This window comes from Haliotis asinina, chromosome 4 (genome assembly GCF_037392515.1).
Source record: "Haliotis asinina isolate JCU_RB_2024 chromosome 4, JCU_Hal_asi_v2, whole genome shotgun sequence".
NCBI lineage: Eukaryota > Metazoa > Mollusca > Gastropoda > Lepetellida > Haliotidae > Haliotis > Haliotis asinina.
The window spans coordinates 25232902-25249648 of NC_090283.1; the positions used below are offsets into that span (position 1 = coordinate 25232902).

Genomic DNA, 16747 nt, shown 5'->3' on the forward strand with positions numbered 1-16747 from the left:
GTCACTGCGTATGCGTCATGAGCGCAGCGCAACATAACTGTTGAAATCACATTTACCCCCAACGCTGGGGAAAAATTAGTGAATCGTTTGAACTCCGATTTCGCAGGCGTTTTCATCACGATTTTTTCAACATTTTGGATGATTCCATTCGGTAAGTGTATACCGAAAAGTATCAGAATCTGAAAAGTTGTGTTTTACGTTGCATGTGACCTTTAATAAACACATAGTTCGTCCTCGTGGCTCGTACATTACAGTGATTGGACCAGAAACTACACTGACTGACCTTGAGTGAGTGAGTGAGTGAGTGAGTTAATATTTAACGTCACATCGGCAATATTTCAGCCATATCGTGACGAGAACATTTAATACTGAAATGACGTATATATATCTATTATAAAACCTGTCAACGAAGGACAGTAAAACAACTAGAATATCACAGATGAGAATATAAAACTGGTAACTATACCTAAAACAATTTATCTATAAAGGACAATACAAGATAAAAATGGGCTATAGATTGCTAACAACTGAAAGTAGATCACCATACTAGGGACCATGGGGAATTACAGTACCTTTGCTACCTGCATGGACCCTAGCTGGATTTACATCATCCCCTCAGCCGTCAGCAATTTGGGAAATCTAGCCATGCAAATAAAACGACACCTATGCTACGATTAAAAACGTGAAAGTTTGAATTTACTTTGAATGTTTGTGGACTTACGTACCCTCTCATGGGGACAATAGTTTTACAGTACTTCAACCCCCTTTGAGGATACAGCCACTAACAAGCACAGTTACCAATTTAAACTTCCAATAATAAAATATTTATCTATTTACAATTCTGCCAATAAATCTAATTCTTTTAAAAATGCAATGATTAAATGAGAGTTTGTGTTATTAAAAAAAACCTTCAGAGCTCGTGAATGAAAATACTGATCCCTTGTGATGGAATACTCAACACAGTCAAGCAGGATATGCTTGACTGTGATTCTTCCATCACAAGGGATACAAAACGGAGGATCCTCACCTTTAAGCAAATATTTATGTGTATATCTTGTGTGGCCAATACGACATCGTCGCATGATGACCTCCTCAAATCTGGACTGACAACCCAAGTAGGTGTAGCCAATATACGGTTTTATTTCATGTAATTTATTGATACCTACTTGAGTGTCCCACTTCTTCTGCATCAGATCACGGATATACGTTCTAATGCTTGCTTTGTAATCTGAATATGGAAGAAGAAGCGGTGTCACAGATTTGTTGAGTGCTGCCTTGGCAGCAAGATCAGCCATCACATTCCCAGAAATACCTACGTGACTGGGTAACCAACAAAAGACGATGTCGTATTGGTCAGTAGGAAGAGTATTATAAAGTTCCATAATTTCAATTAAAAGTGGATGTTTACAAGAAATATTTTTAATAGTCTGAAGGCAAGAAAGAGAGTTGGAATATATTATATACTGTTTACGTTTCGGGTGTCTTTGAATATATTTAAGAGCTGTTAATGTGGCGTTAGCTTCTGCTGTAAAAATATAACTATTATCTGGTAATCTAGAAGATATTGTTCTGGATCCAATGACAGTAGCGCAAGCAACTGCACCACCGTCCTTGGATCCATCTGTAAATAAGGATTTGTAATTGTTATAAGTATGTTTCAATTGATTATATTCTTGTTTATACTGTAATTCATTCGTTTCTGAGTTTTTAAATGCAGTTAATGTTAGGTCAACATGTGGTCTAACCAACTGCCAAGAGGGAGAGGAAAGAAAACGGAAAGGAGCTATATTGTCCAACTCAATACCAGCAGCAGCAATAAACGGCTTTATTCTGAGCCCAAGAGGTGGAACAAGAGAAGACTATTTGTTATACAAATCCTCATAAAGAGGATTGAAGACACAGTTATATGCAGGGTCAGATTCGATAGAGTATAGTTTTGTGATATATTGTAAAGATAATTTAATACGGCGTTGTGCAAGAGATGGTTCATCGGCCTCAACGTAAAGACTGTCAACAGGTGGAGTTCTGAAGGACCCAAGACAAAGTCTTAGACCTTGGTGATGGACAGGATCAAGAAGTTTAAGATTGCTTTGTCAGGCTCCATCATAGACGATGGAGCCATAATCAAGTTTAGAACAAACGAGTGATCGATATAGATGGAGAAGGGTAGCTTGATCGCCTCCCCATTTTGAATTTGAAACCACTTTCAACAAGTCAAGTGCTTTCAGGCATTTAGTTCTAAGAGATTTAATATGTGGTAAAAAAGTTAAATGTGAATCAAAGATTAGACCCAAGAATTTGGCTTGCTTCACAACTTTAATGGGCGTCCCATCTAGAGACAGTTCAGGGTCTTTATGGGGTTTGTATTTACGACAAAAATGTATGCGGTTAGTTTTCGATTGCCGTTCAATGGTATGCATATTTTTACCACGACAAGAAATATTAAAATCATCCACAAATAACGATCCATCAATTGAATCGTTTAAAACTTTTGATAAACTGTTGATCTTGATGCTAAAAAGTGTGACAGATAAAATCTTATCTTATGGAACACATGATCAGACAGGGTAGAACCCACATGGACCTGGAATTGTCTGTCATTTAAAAAGTTGGCAATAAATTCAGGTAAACGACCTCGCAAACCAAAGTCATGTCAATCCCTCAAAATACCATGTTTCCAGGTTGTGTCATATGCTTTTTCAAGATCAAAAAAGATAGACACAGCATGCTGTTTATTAATTAGTGCATTTTTAACAAATAATTCCAGTCGCACTAACTGATCGACAGTACTTCTGTTTTTACGGAAACCACACTGTATATCTGTGATAAGATTATTTGTTTCCAAGTACCAAACAAGTCGATTATTTATCATGCGTTCCATGGTCTTGCAAACACAGCTAGTTAGTGAAATAGGTCGATAATTGGACGGATCCGTATGATCACGTCCAGGTTTAGGTACTGGTACTACTATGGCGTCACGCCATGATGGAGGAAAGTTACCCGATGTCCAAATATCATCAAAAATATTGAGAAGAGTTTCTAGGCAGGATTCCGGTAAGTGCTTCAGGAAGTTGATAATGTATGTGATCAGCTCCAGTAGCAGTGTCATGAGCTTGATCAAGAGCAGTATGGAGTTCATGAATAGAAAACGTTTCATTATAATCTTCCCCATTATCAGAATTGAAATTAATACTTTTCTTTTCCTCTTGTTTTTGATATTGCTGGAATTTTGGAACATAATTTCAATAGGAAGAGTGTTTAGCAAGGGTTTCACCTAGTTTATTAGCAATATCTGATTTTTCAGTAAGCAATTGATCTCCATGTTTAAGATGATGGACAGTAGATTTAGTACCTTTACTTTTGATTTTCTGGACCATGTTCCATACCTTGGACATGGGTGTCCGAGAATTTATTTTGGACACATAATTTCGCCAAGATTGGCGTTTGTTTTGTTTAAAAGTACGCCTCGCTTTAGCATTTAAAATTTTAAATTTATTTAAATTATGCACCATAGGATGGCGACGGAAGTAATGTTCTGCCTTTTTGCTTGCCTTCCTAGCTTGTTTGCACTCATCGTTGAACCATGGTTTTCTTATGTGTGGAACTACAGAGGAATTTGGTTTGGAACTCAGTTCATCAGAAAAAGATTTAATAGCATCAGGAACGTCAATAAAACGTGTTTTTCAGAACACAGTGTTTCATATAATGCCCAGTTAGCCTTTTTAAAATTCCGTCTTGATGATGGAGGAACATCAGATGGAGTTACAGCTTTTAATATAGTAGGAAAATGGTCACTTCCACACAGGTCATCGTGGACTGACCATTCGAATTCATTTAATAGTTCTGAATTTGTCAATGACAAGTCGAGAGCAGAAAAGGTCCCTGTACAAGGGGGTAAATATGTGTTGGAACCATCATTATAAATACATAAGTCATTGTCAGAACAAAAGTCCTCCAACAATTTACCTCTAGTGTTTGTATTTACACCACTCCAGAGTGGGTTGTGCCCATTTAAATCTCCCATTATAATACAGGGCTTCGGGAGCTGATCATATAGAGCTTGAAGATCGGTTTTGGCAAACGCCAAAGACGGTGAAATATAAAGAGAACACAATGTAAACGCTACATGTAAAGTAATTCTCACTGCAACAGCTTGGAAATTAGTAATAAGTGAAACAGGGCTTTGAATAACGTTTAGTCTGACTAGAATGGATGATCCGCCAGTGGCCCTATCACCCGGAGGTGAAAAACAATGATATGCATTAAATTGACGAAGGTGAAATGTATCTGCTTGTTTTAAATATGTCTCTTGGAGACATATCGCTGAAGGTGTAAAATCTTGGACCAACAGCTGTAATTCATGTAAATTAGTCCTCAGTCCTCTGCAGTTCCACTGTAGATTATTATTGGAATAAACTATCTTTTGGGGGGATTTATTGGGGATCTACCCCGCACTCTTTTGGAGGGCGACAAGCTATGTGCCCTAGACAGAGAACCATATTTATTTGAACAATTGAATTTTGTTCTGTGACCCTTTAGGAGCTCTGCCACTTTGTTGTTTCGAAGCGTCAGGCTTAGGCTTCGGTTTACTTTTAACAGGTGGCTGACTATCAGCTGTCGATTGAGACCTTGAGTGTGACTGAGATGGTGATGATGATGATTTGTGATCGGAAGAAGACTTTGATGAAGGAGATACGGTCTTTTGTGTATTCTGAGCTGTGTCTGTCTGAGTAGACTGTTCTGAGATAGACTGTGGAAGATCAGGAGAGATAGACTGAGGAATATCTGAATTTACCCATGTTAGGTGAGTCTGGCATGAGCTTGACGAAGTTAGTACTGGCGTAGTTGTTCCTTTTGATAAGGTTTCAGATGTTTTTGTGACAGAGGCGTACGTTTCAGTGTGCTCAGTAGATTGTACAATCTTTCTTGCTTCAGCAAAACTGACGTTCCTGGAAAATTTGACTTTGTTAATTTCCATTTGCCTTTTCCAAATGGGACATTCTTTCGAAAAGGATGAATGGTTTCCTGAACAGTTTGCACATTTTTTGTGAATACTGTCACAATCTTCGGTTACATGTGTATTCTCAGCACAGTGAGCACATGTAACAGACAATGTGCAAGTATTAACACCATGTCCGTACTTTTGACACTTAAAGCAGCGCAGAGGATTTGGAATATATAAGTCAACATTGAGATTGCAGTAACCTGCTTTGATTGACTTTGGAGGTGTTGGAGCTGAAAATGAAAACAGATATGTGTTGGTTTGGACAGTCACATTATTTTTCCGTGTTGTGAAACGTTTGACGAAAGATACTCCTTGATCTTTCATCTCGGACATTATATCGAGCTCAGTCATGTCTGCTAGAAGACGCTCACAGTCTCGAACTATGCCTGTGCTTGTATTCAGTGTTCTGTGGGCAGAAACTAATACCGGGACTCCGACAAACATATCAGTTGATAATAGGTTGGTAGCTTGTTGTTTTCTGCTACATTCAATCAGCAGTGAACCTGATCGCAAGCGTTTGATATCTTTTACCTCACCTGCATTGCCAGAGATACCTTTTGAAATTGCAAAGGGATTTAATTTTAAAGGAGTCTTGTCAAGGGTCTCAATAATCAAAAAACGTGGCCAGTGATCAATTTGTATACAGGGTCGATGTTGATCATCATTTTCCAGTTGACGTTTTGTTTTTTGTTAGGGGTTTGGTAATCCATGATTATTGGTATATTGGTTCGTCATCCGAGCTCCCCACCCACCACGGAGAATCACAAGGACAATGCTAAAGCAAGCGGGCCTCCAGCTTACAGCACCAAGGATACTCGGATGATATACTCCAGCAGAAACATTAAAAATATTAACAGTTCCACCAGATTGGCCCATGAGCCACCGCCTTCTGGGCATAAGACTCTAGGCAAAGTTCATGTAATCAAAAATCAAGTCAAATAATATTCTATGAACAAAGGGGGCCAACACTAAAATGAAAACAATTCCAAATCAAATTCTGTGCAATGACATAAAATCCATGTACAGGGCTTGGCATGACCAGCCGATTGGTTGAACCGGGCCCATTCAACCACCCGTCTAGGTGAAGTCAGGGCCGAAGTGGTGTGTTGAGCAATAGGAACACTGGTCCTGCTCCCATTGCCCTCAACCACCAGGATCCCCTCCTCCACCAACACAGGGCCGCAACCCACGGCAAACGGGTTGGTGGACCAAATATCCCCCCGGGTCAACTACGGGGGTGTCGGCGAGCTCTTAGCATTACCCAGCACCCACCACGAGGAGGTGGCTCGCCACGGGTGCCAATCTGACCTTGTAATCTGTGGCCAAGAGTGTTGACGTGCGGGGCCACGAATCAACAGAATAGATTAGTCAAGCCTGTTTGTCTTAATCCGAAAGCATATACTGATGTTTATGCGGAAAACCGCTAACCTAATTGATTACTGCTGTGCGTGGTGCCTATAGGCGGTGTTTACGTTCGTAGTGATATTTTTTGTTTCGCTACTGCGGATGGGGGATGTATATTGTTTAAGGAAAGGATTATGTTTGTCTAGAAACTGGTGTTGTTTTGAGGTCCTCATTCTATTCCTTTCTGGCATGCTCAGATCGTTTGTGGGGGTAAAATAGAATGTTTGTGAGAACTGTCTCATTTTGGGTGTGCACCGTCAGAGTTCTCTGTGGTTCAGCAGCTCATGGTTTTGTGATATCGAGGATGTCTATAGTCAATAGTTGTGCTGTGAATGTTGCTGTTGTCCGGAGTAGGTTTTCTTCTGGAGTGGTTGTCTCCTTAATTGGCAAAAGAACAAAATCTATTTTAGTGCCACATACTCCACAATGCAATCATTAATAAAAGGTATATAAAACATTCTGGACATATACTAAACGTGAACATCCAGCCACCTAAGTCTACAAGACAGTAATTATTATCATTAAAATACACATTATAAACTCACGTGCAAAAAACTCCTCATGCGTTTTCAAAGCATAAATAACAAATAGCTGAACACATTTCAGTGCCAACGTTTTATATCATGAACATATTGTGTATTTAACATGTTGAAAGAATTGAACACAAATACACTTTTGGACAGTTTTACAAGTTGATTGTGGAGTAGTGGTGTTGTGTTCCGGTATCCGATCATCCGTCAAAACATGAACCACACTGGTGGATGATTAAGACGGCCTAATATCGGGTGTGCCCACCTCGTGACGCAACAAGTGATCTAACATGACGTCGGACTGAGGTTGTAAGTCGCCCAATCACACGAATAGGGATCTGGCGCCATTCTTCCTGCAAAGCAAGACTCAAGTCCTGCACCGTCAATGGAGGCTGGTCACCTTCGGTCTGCCACTCCTGGACCTGTCCGCAGTCCTGTCAGTCTGCCTGTAACGTGTCAAAAGTCTACTAATCCTTCGCTTGGAACGTGTTGAAGCATCCCAATAGTTCGCTCTCTCTGCTCTGAGGTTAATCTCGGCATGTTCTTCCTGTTGAACTGATGTAGCCAATGCTGAAGAACACTTAGGGGTGTGTTTTATACCCCACGATCATACGGGTAGTTTTCTGTACATACGGGAAACTTTACTGGTGTAAGTCATTTTTCTTGCAAAGCTCGTGCAACCCATGCATTAATTTGTCATATCATCACACTGAGTGTTCAGGAGAGTGTTCAGGTTCCTGACACTGACTTTTGTTCACGGTCATTTAAAAGTAAATGACAATTAAAGATATTTTGGGGACGTTTCTTTTGCACGTGAGTTTATTATTAAAAGAAAACAAGTGAAAGAGTGAAATTTTCTGTGTGTTTTTCCTGGCCTATAATGCCTTTAGAGGCACATAGAACACTCTGGAATATAAGTTACGTTGCATTTAGGTAATTGTTCTATCTCCAATCAATATTTTGTTATTTTAAGGCTTTTGTCATCAATGTCAGTGATATGTGATGATTTTTCCGGTTCTACATGACATACTGCATCTCTATACAAAGTTTCAAACAATTGGGTATAACATTCGTCAAACCACAGACATACAAATCTTTAGGGTCGTTTATCTCGAAACAAGGTTTTGGGGACTTAGAACACACTGGTTCTCAGGCGACGAAATGATAACCCCTAGGATGCGGTAGGTCTATATTTTCATGAAACCATATTCCAATGTACTTATATGCCGTGCACTAATCTTAACAATATTTCAATGGTACAGCGTTGTTATCAGTCATTCGTTTAAGTTATTCGTGTCAAGGTTTGTAATAATAATTTACCAAGATACTGAATGGTACATGCATCTGAACACTGGACACCTGTAATCTGGATTCTAATGTCATTAGATACATCACATAAATGAACAAATTTCATAATACAAAAGTACATATGAATTCTTAGATCTACCTAAAGGCAACATTTCAAAACATAAGGATGGTAAGTGATCAGATCTGGTACACTGCAGGAGCAATTTACTGGCAATAGGTCAAGAAATTTATGCATACACACTAACAGATACAGTCTCACACACCAGAACGAACTTCAGCTCTTTGTGTTAAGTTTAAATGTGTTTAAACTGTGTCAAGTTAATCTTTGTTTCAGGTTCCAGTTCAGGTATTGGGGCAGGAATTGCCGTAGCGTTTGCAAAGGAGGGAGCCAAGCTGTCCTTGACTGGTAGGAACCAGAAGAACTTGGAGGAAGTGGTCAAGGACTGCAAGAAGGCGGGATGTCAGGTCAGTAGAAATCATTCAAGAATATCACCACCATCTTACCCATTAAAGCATAGCCCCAATAGTCAAAGGTGTCACTATTCCTTTGGACTGTGAAAGCTATGTCCAGTTTGCGAACCAGGTCGTGAACTTTCCTCACAACCAAATTGAAGAATATTACATTGTTTCGAAATACTATATCGTTATGATGATCAGTTTTCTATTTTAGGATGTTCTCACAAACGTGGGTGACATCACGCAGGATGACTTCAGAAGGACTCTCGTTGACACAACCAAGAAGAAGTTCGGGAAAATAGATATACTGGTGATTATACTTCGGCTTTTGCTGAATCACTAGAGGATCTAAAAATAAGTACCGTCTGTAGTATCACGATAGTTGTTCTTGTTTTGATTGTTTGACACTGGAAATGTGATTGTTTAAGGAACGATCCATGCTGTAGGGATACTGTGAGGTGCATTTACCAAAGCCACCGATTCTGAACACTCGTTCCATTAAATCGCCTCACTGGACAAACACGGGTTTCATTAACATCATCTCAAACCCCAATATCCATGGGATGCTTATGTTGATCTGATGTGAAACATGGAAGTGTATAGCATAAACACAGATACACTGCAATGAGGACCTAATCAAATAAATCACGACAGATTGAAATAAAAACGCATATACTCGTCACATGAAAATTTCAAAGTATTTTATCTTCGGTGAGACGAGCGGACGATTCAACCATAAATAGTCCATAAAATGTTTGATGGTCAGTGGGTAGTTGATGGATAATACCTTGTCATAAAACGTGCGGGTTTGGGACGTTGCTCATGTTGTCAATCGCCGGGTTTTACGGACTCGAATATTTACAATCAGACACGTTTTAGTTGTGTACATAGTATGATGCTACCCAAAACGAAAACAAACAATCTGTGTTTAGGTGAACAATGCGGGGATCGGAGGCATGAATCAGCTGACATCACTGACCAAAGAAGAGTACGATAAGTTGATGGCTGTAAACGTAGAGGCACCCTTGTTTTTGACACAGTTAGCTGCACCACATTTAATTGAAACTAAAGGTACCTTTCTATATGAATGTGAATGCATGATTTTTATCCTTTTTGGAATGGTTTATTTTGAAAACAAAGGGAAGAAACTGTCTAAAGATTTATACACAAAATCAGTTGTTCCTTGGCCTATATGTTGTACCTCCTGGAGAGGTCTTTTCAGTACAAACTGATCATAATTCACAGATTCAGTGAAAACATTGTGTGTCTTGGGGCTTTGATCAAACATACTGAGTCCAAAAGAAATGACTTTTAAAAACTTATTCTAACAACTGATTCTCAACTTGTCTACAGGGTCGTAATATGTAAAACATGATATTTCAGCTTTCGTCCTGATGATGTTAATATGTTTGTACATTCACATTAGGATTTAGTTTGATAAGATGTTCTTTTTTCAGGAAACGTGGTCAATAATTCGAGTTGCGTCACGTCTATGACTGTGAGTGTAATGCTGACGAATACAAGATGATAGAATACCCTGTGAAACTAAACCTCTTTTGTCATGTTTTCACATTAAGAGCTAATGTGAGAACATTAGTGATGGGTGGTTAAAGCTAAAGTCATAGGCAAAAGAAAGTGAACACTTTATATTTTGTACTAATGGCAAAGTTGTTCAAGTGAATAAAATCTTTTTAGGATGAAACGGTTTGCCCATACTCTGACTAATCATGCGTCCAAACGAAGCATGTTGGCTGTGTAGGAGCACGTGGATTAGAGAAAAATGGCATCTCGGAGATTTTGCCAAATGCTTGTCGAGAACTGGTATAAAAAGGTGGGGAATAAGTGTCCATACATATCAGCTGACAGAAACCAGAATTATGCCACGGCTAACAGCACAAGGGAGAGAGAGGGCCATAGGTATGAGGCAGATTGGTGCCAACAACAGCCATATTCCAAGGGCCCTGAACACCTGGTACCATTATCAGGGTGTTCCAGCGTAACAATCAAACTGGCAGCACCTAAAACAGGCCACAATGAGGCAGACCACGTTTGACGACTCTACAAAGAGACCGCCATCTGCGTACTCTTCATCTACTCTTCAACTGGGTCATCACTGCAACCAAAGCGTCATGAGTCGAGGTAACGTACTACGACGTCTGTGTGCAGCAGGTGTCAGACCTCGACATCCTCTGCGCGGAATGGTATCGACCCACAAACAGTATTGTCGTAGATTACAGTGGGCAAGGCCTGGCTGGTATGAAAATGGCAGCGAGTGTTTTTACAGACGAAAGTCGATTCACCATGTCCCATAATCATGGTCGGGTGCTAGCATAACGTCCCAAAAAGAAAGACTAGCGCCGAACTGCGTCCAAGAGGTGCATCCTTTTGGAGCATGCGGTTTGATGGTGTGGGGAAGAATTTGTGAGAATCAATCTACACGTATATCATAGAACTTGAACGCTCAGAGATAGAGAGATGACATGTTTCAACTCGTGGCAATACCATTTCTTCGCCAGCAAAAAGAGGGAACACTTCTGCAGCCCAACAACACCAGGCCCCACACAAGGTGAATTATCCAGAACGTCTTGAATGCCCAGAATACCTAGGTTCTTCCATGGCCAGCACGCTCACCTGACATATACCCCATAGAGCACTTGTGATCACCCGAATCACAAGCAATCCGACAAGAACTTGCAGACACTCTCAGGAACGAGTGGAATGGCATTCCGAATGACATCATTCGTCGGCTAACGACATCAATGAGATGGCGAGTCTGGGAGTGTATTTCTGCTAGAGGTGATCACACTCGTTACTGAGGATGTCTAAGCGTCAGCAGAGACTTGAAATGACTGAGACGTTCCATTATTGACTGTTGTATCTGTGAACTCCTATGTTATTCCTACCCTTCCATCACATGACAGGTGCTCTTCATCTGTGATGAGTTTCTCATAGACATGTTGGTGCATTGTCCCAAATGCTGGCTTCACTAAATGCACTATAACATAAGAAACGTATGTTCCGCGTTGATTTTATCGATTATGAATAATGATGGTCACTTTCTTTTGCCCAGTAGTTTAGTATCCGTGGCGGCTGTATAGGATTCATCCTTTTAAATATAAATAAATTTAAATATAAATAATTATCTGTTTACAGTAGGTTAACACGTTGCTTCTAGTATTTTCATATATTATGAAAAAAGTCTTCGACCAAATCTTCCTCGCCTCGCCATGCAGATTCCGGAAGCTGGTCTTTATGCCATGTCAAAGGCGGCCCTGGACACATTTACAAGATACCTTGCTCACGGTTAGTTTTTAAACCTTTTCCCTAAAGGCCTACCCCTGTAGGCTGCTGCAGTTTTTCTGTGGAGCATTTTGTCGAAGGAGAATCCAATGTTCTGAATTCAACACTGTGAGTGACTGAGTGAGTGAGTGAGTGAGTGAGTTAATATTGAACGTCACATCGGCAATATTTCAGCCATATCGTGACGAGAACATTTAACACTGAAATGGATGATATATATTTTATAAAAAGTCCTGTCAGCTAAGGACAGTAAAACAACTAGAACATCACAGTTACCATTTAAAACTAGTGTGGAAAGTTAAATCTAATATCACTATTTGGACAACACAATATAGTATTCCCAGAAATTATTGAGAATCATGTTGCGTCATGTAACTCATTACGTTTATTAACTTCTGGCGTTTTACTTACATAAACATGTTAAAACATCATCCTTTTACAGTCTCAGTCTTGTTTTAGTACTTTGTTAGACCTCCTCACTCAGCAACGCATGCCTGAATACGCCTAGGCACACTACCCATCAAAGTTTGTAGGTAATCGTGTGACAGGGTATCCCAATATTGGACCACCTCGGCCTTCATATCTTCAATATTTCTCAGTCCCTTTTGGTTTATTCTGTCCTTCATGACTCCCCACACATTCTCAATTGGGTTTAGGTCTGGGCTGTAACTGGGCCAGTCTAAAACTTGAACATTTTCGCCCGACAGCCACTGTTTTGTGTAGCGCGCAGTGTGTTTTGGGTCATTATCATGCTGGAAAATCCAATCATCTTCATAAAATGTTTGTGCTGTCGGAAGAAGGTGACCATTTAGAATGTCAACGTATCTTTCTTTTGTCAAGTTTCCCGTGAAAACACACAATGGCGTCACTCCGCGAGCCGATATGCCACCCCACATGTGAAACTTCGGGCTATGTTTGGGTCGCTGGTAGATAGGTTTGACAGTATCTTTGGTCCAAATTTTCACACAATTAGGGAAAAGCCAAACAGAACTTTCATCCGAAAAGAAAACATTATCCCAATCTTGATTTTCATGAGCCCGACACCAGTTTAAACGTTTTTCCTTTTGTGCATCTTTCATCAACGGCGAGGGAATTCCACGTTTTTTCACCCAATTAAGTCTCTGTAATTCCTGCCTAACTGTTTCATTGCATACCTGAGGACTTCCTCTGCTAACCATTTCATTTCTGATGTTCTCAACACTTTACAATTTGCCCCTACTCACAATCTGCCCAAGTCTTCGGCGATCCACAACACTGAATTTCCTAGGCCGACCTGCCCCTGCTTTGTGCTCTATCCCGGTTCCTGTTTGAATATTCTTCAAAGTTCTGTAAACTGTAGACAGAGGAATACCATGTCTACAAGCTAACACTTTAGCATCAGCCTCACCCCTTTCAAAATCATCTAGAATGAGCTTTCTTTTCTCTCTTGTTGTAAATTCTGCCATGGCAACACAGGAAGCCGTCTGCTCAGACAAGGGAGATAACTCTTGACGTAATGAGCTGCCTTCTAAGCCTTCAAGAGTTGTCTCCCTTATTCAGTATGCTTAGTGCATAGTGAAAGCCCTTTTTCCAATCTTAGCATCATTAGAAAAAAAAACAAAGATTTTCTCAATAATTTCTGGGAACACTGTATAAAACACGGGCTATATATCACCAACGACAGAAGGTAGATCACCATACTAGGGGCCATGGGGACTTACAGTACATTTGCTTCCTGCATGAACCCTAGCTGGATTTACATAATCCCTTCAGCCGTTAGCAATTCAGGAAATCTAGCCATACATTAAAAAGACAGGTATTCTACGATTAGAAACAATGGAAAGTTTTGATGTACTTTAAATGTTTTGGGACTTACGTACCCTCTCAGGAGGACAATAATTTTACAGTGCTTTAACCCCCCTCGAGAATATAGCCACTAACACTCTAAGTTACTAATTGAAACGTCCAAGAATAAAATAGTTATCTATTTACAATTCATTTAGCAAATCTAAGTCTTTTACAAATGCAATAATTAAATGAGAGGTAACATTATTAAAAAGATCCTTCAAAGTTCGTGAGTTAGAAAATGTATCCCTTGTGATTGAATATTCAGTACAGTCAAGCAGCACATGCTTGACTGTGATTCTTTCATCACAAGGGATACAAACGGAGGATCTTCACCTTTTAATAGATACTCGTGAGTATACCTCGTATGGCCAATGCGACATCGTCGCATAATGACCTCCTCAAATCTGGACTGACAACCTAAGTAAGTATAACAGATATAAGGTTTTTTGCGTGTAATTTATTGATACCTACCTGGGTATCCCACTTCTTCTGCATCAGATCACGGATATCACAGATTTGTTGAGTGCTGCCTTGGCAGCAAGAAATGCCTACGTGGCTGGGTAACCAACAAAGGACGATGTCGCACTGGCCAGTAGCAAGATTATTATACAATTCAATAATTTCAATTAAAAGTGGATGTTTACAAGAAATATTTTTGATAGCCTGAAGGCAAGAAAGAGAGTCGGAATAGATTATATACTGTTTTTGTTTAGGCTGTCTTTCAGTATATTTAAGAGCCGTTAGTATGGCGTTTGCTTCAGCTGTAAAAATAGAGCTGCTATCGGGCGTTCTAGTAGATATCGTCCTGGATCCAATGACAGTGGCACAAGCCACTGCCTCCCTGACTATGGACCCATTTGTAAATAAGGGTTTGTAATTGCTATATTTATTTTTTGGTTCATAATATTCCTGTTTGTATTGTAAGTCATTTGTTTCCGATTTTTAAATGCAGTTAATGCTAGGTCCGCTTGGGGTCTAACCATTTGCCAAGGAGGAGAAGAAAGAAGACGGGATGTTTTCCAGCTTAATACCAGTTGAAGAAAAAAACGGTTTAATTCTGTGCCCTAGGGGTGGGACCAGAGAAGATTTCTTGTTGTATAAATCTTCATAAAAGGGATTGAAGACACAATTAAAGGCAGCGTTAGCTTCATTAGAATATAATTTGGTATTGTATTGTAAAGACAACTTTATACGTCGTTGTTCAAGTGGCGGTTCATCGGCCTCAATGTAGAGACTGTCAACAGGTGAAGTACTGAAAGATCAAGACAAAGTCATAGACCTTGGTGATGGATAGAATCCAATAGTTTAAGGTTAGTTTTGCAGGCTCCACCATAAACGATGGAGCCATAATCAAGTTTTGAACGGGCCAGCGAGCGATATGGGTGTAGGAGGGTAGCTTGATTCCCTCCCCACTTTGAGTTGGAAACAACTTTCAACAAATCGAGTGCTTTCAGACATTTGACTTTAAGGGACTTGACATGCGGCAAGAAAGTTAAATGGGAATCGAAAATTAAGCCCAAGAACTTGGCCTCCTTTACAACTTTGATGGGAGTGCCATTTAAAGATAGTTCTGGGTCCTTATGGGGCTTATATTTTTTACAGAAGTGTATGTAATTCGTTTCGGATTTAGAAAATTTAAAGCCGTTTTCAAGACACCATTTATTTATTTTGTTTAAACATAACTGCAGTTGCCGTTCAATAGTATGCATAATTTTCCCACGACAAGAAATATTAAAATCATCCACAAATAATGATCCATCAATTGAATCATTTAAAACCTTGGATAAACTATTGATCTTAATGCTGAACAATGTGACAGATAAAATACTACCCTTGGGGACACCCTGATCCTGATTGTAATGATCAGACAGGGTAGACCCCACACGCACTTGAAATCTTCTGTCTTCCTTTAAAATACCATGCTTCCAGGTCGTATCATAGGCTTTTTCGAGATCAAAGAAAACGTGAGATACAACATGTTGTTTATTAACTATGGCATATGTGACAAAGGAAACGGTTTGCCCATACTCTGACTAATCATGCGTCCAAACGAAGCATGTTGGCTGTGTAGGAGCACGTGGATTAGAGAAAAATGGCATCTCGGAGATTTTGCCAAATGCTTGTCGAGAACTGGTATAAAAAGGTGGGGAATAAGTGTCCATACATATCAGCTGACAGAAACCAGAATTATGCCACGGCTAACAGCACAAGGGAGAGAGAGGGCCATAGGTATGAGGCAGATTGGTGCCAACAACAGCCATATTCCAAGGGCCCTGAACACCTGGTACCATTATCAGGGTGTTCCAGCGTAACAATCAAACTGGCAGCACCTAAAACAGGCCACAATGAGGCAGACCACGTTTGACGACTCTACAAAGAGACCGCCATCTGCGTACTCTTCATCTACTCTTCAACTGGGTCATCACTGCAACCGAAGCGTCATGAGTCGAGGTAACGTACTACGACGTCTGTGTGCAGCAGGTGTCAGACCTCGACATCCTCTGCGCGGAATGGTATCGACCCACAAACAGTATTGTCGTAGATTACAGTGGGCAAGGCCTGGCTGGTATGAAAATGGCAGCGAGTGTTTTTACAGACGAAAGTCGATTCACCATGTCCCATAATCATGGTCGGGTGCTAGCATAACGTCCCAAAAAGAAAGACTAGCGCCGAACTGCGTCCAAGAGGTGCATCCTTTTGGAGCATGCGGTTTGATGGTGTGGGGAAGAATTTGTGAGAATCAATCTACACGTATATCATAGAACTTGAACGCTCAGAGATAGAGAGATGACATGTTTCAACTCGTGGCAATACCATTTCTTCGCCAGCAAAAAGAGGGAACACTTCTGCAGCCCAACAACACCAGGCCCCACACAAGGTGAATTATCCAGAACGTCTTGAATGCCCAGAATACCTA

The 16747-nt window shown here is 40.2% G+C and overlaps 1 protein-coding gene across 1 annotated transcript in view; it reads left to right on the forward strand.

Annotated features, from left to right (window-relative positions):
- The window catches only part of LOC137282063 (dehydrogenase/reductase SDR family member 4-like), a 32581-nt gene extending 20888 nt beyond the window's left edge, over positions 1-11693 (forward strand). Inside the window, exons 2-6 of the mRNA XM_067813810.1 lie at positions 8582-8712; positions 8918-9013; positions 9636-9774; positions 10161-10201; positions 11625-11693. Of these exons, the coding sequence (XP_067669911.1) occupies positions 8582-8712; positions 8918-9013; positions 9636-9774; positions 10161-10201; positions 11625-11693 (476 nt within the window). The remainder of the gene's footprint in view (positions 1-8581; positions 8713-8917; positions 9014-9635; positions 9775-10160; positions 10202-11624) is intronic.
- Positions 11694-16747: the final 5054 nt, after the last annotated feature.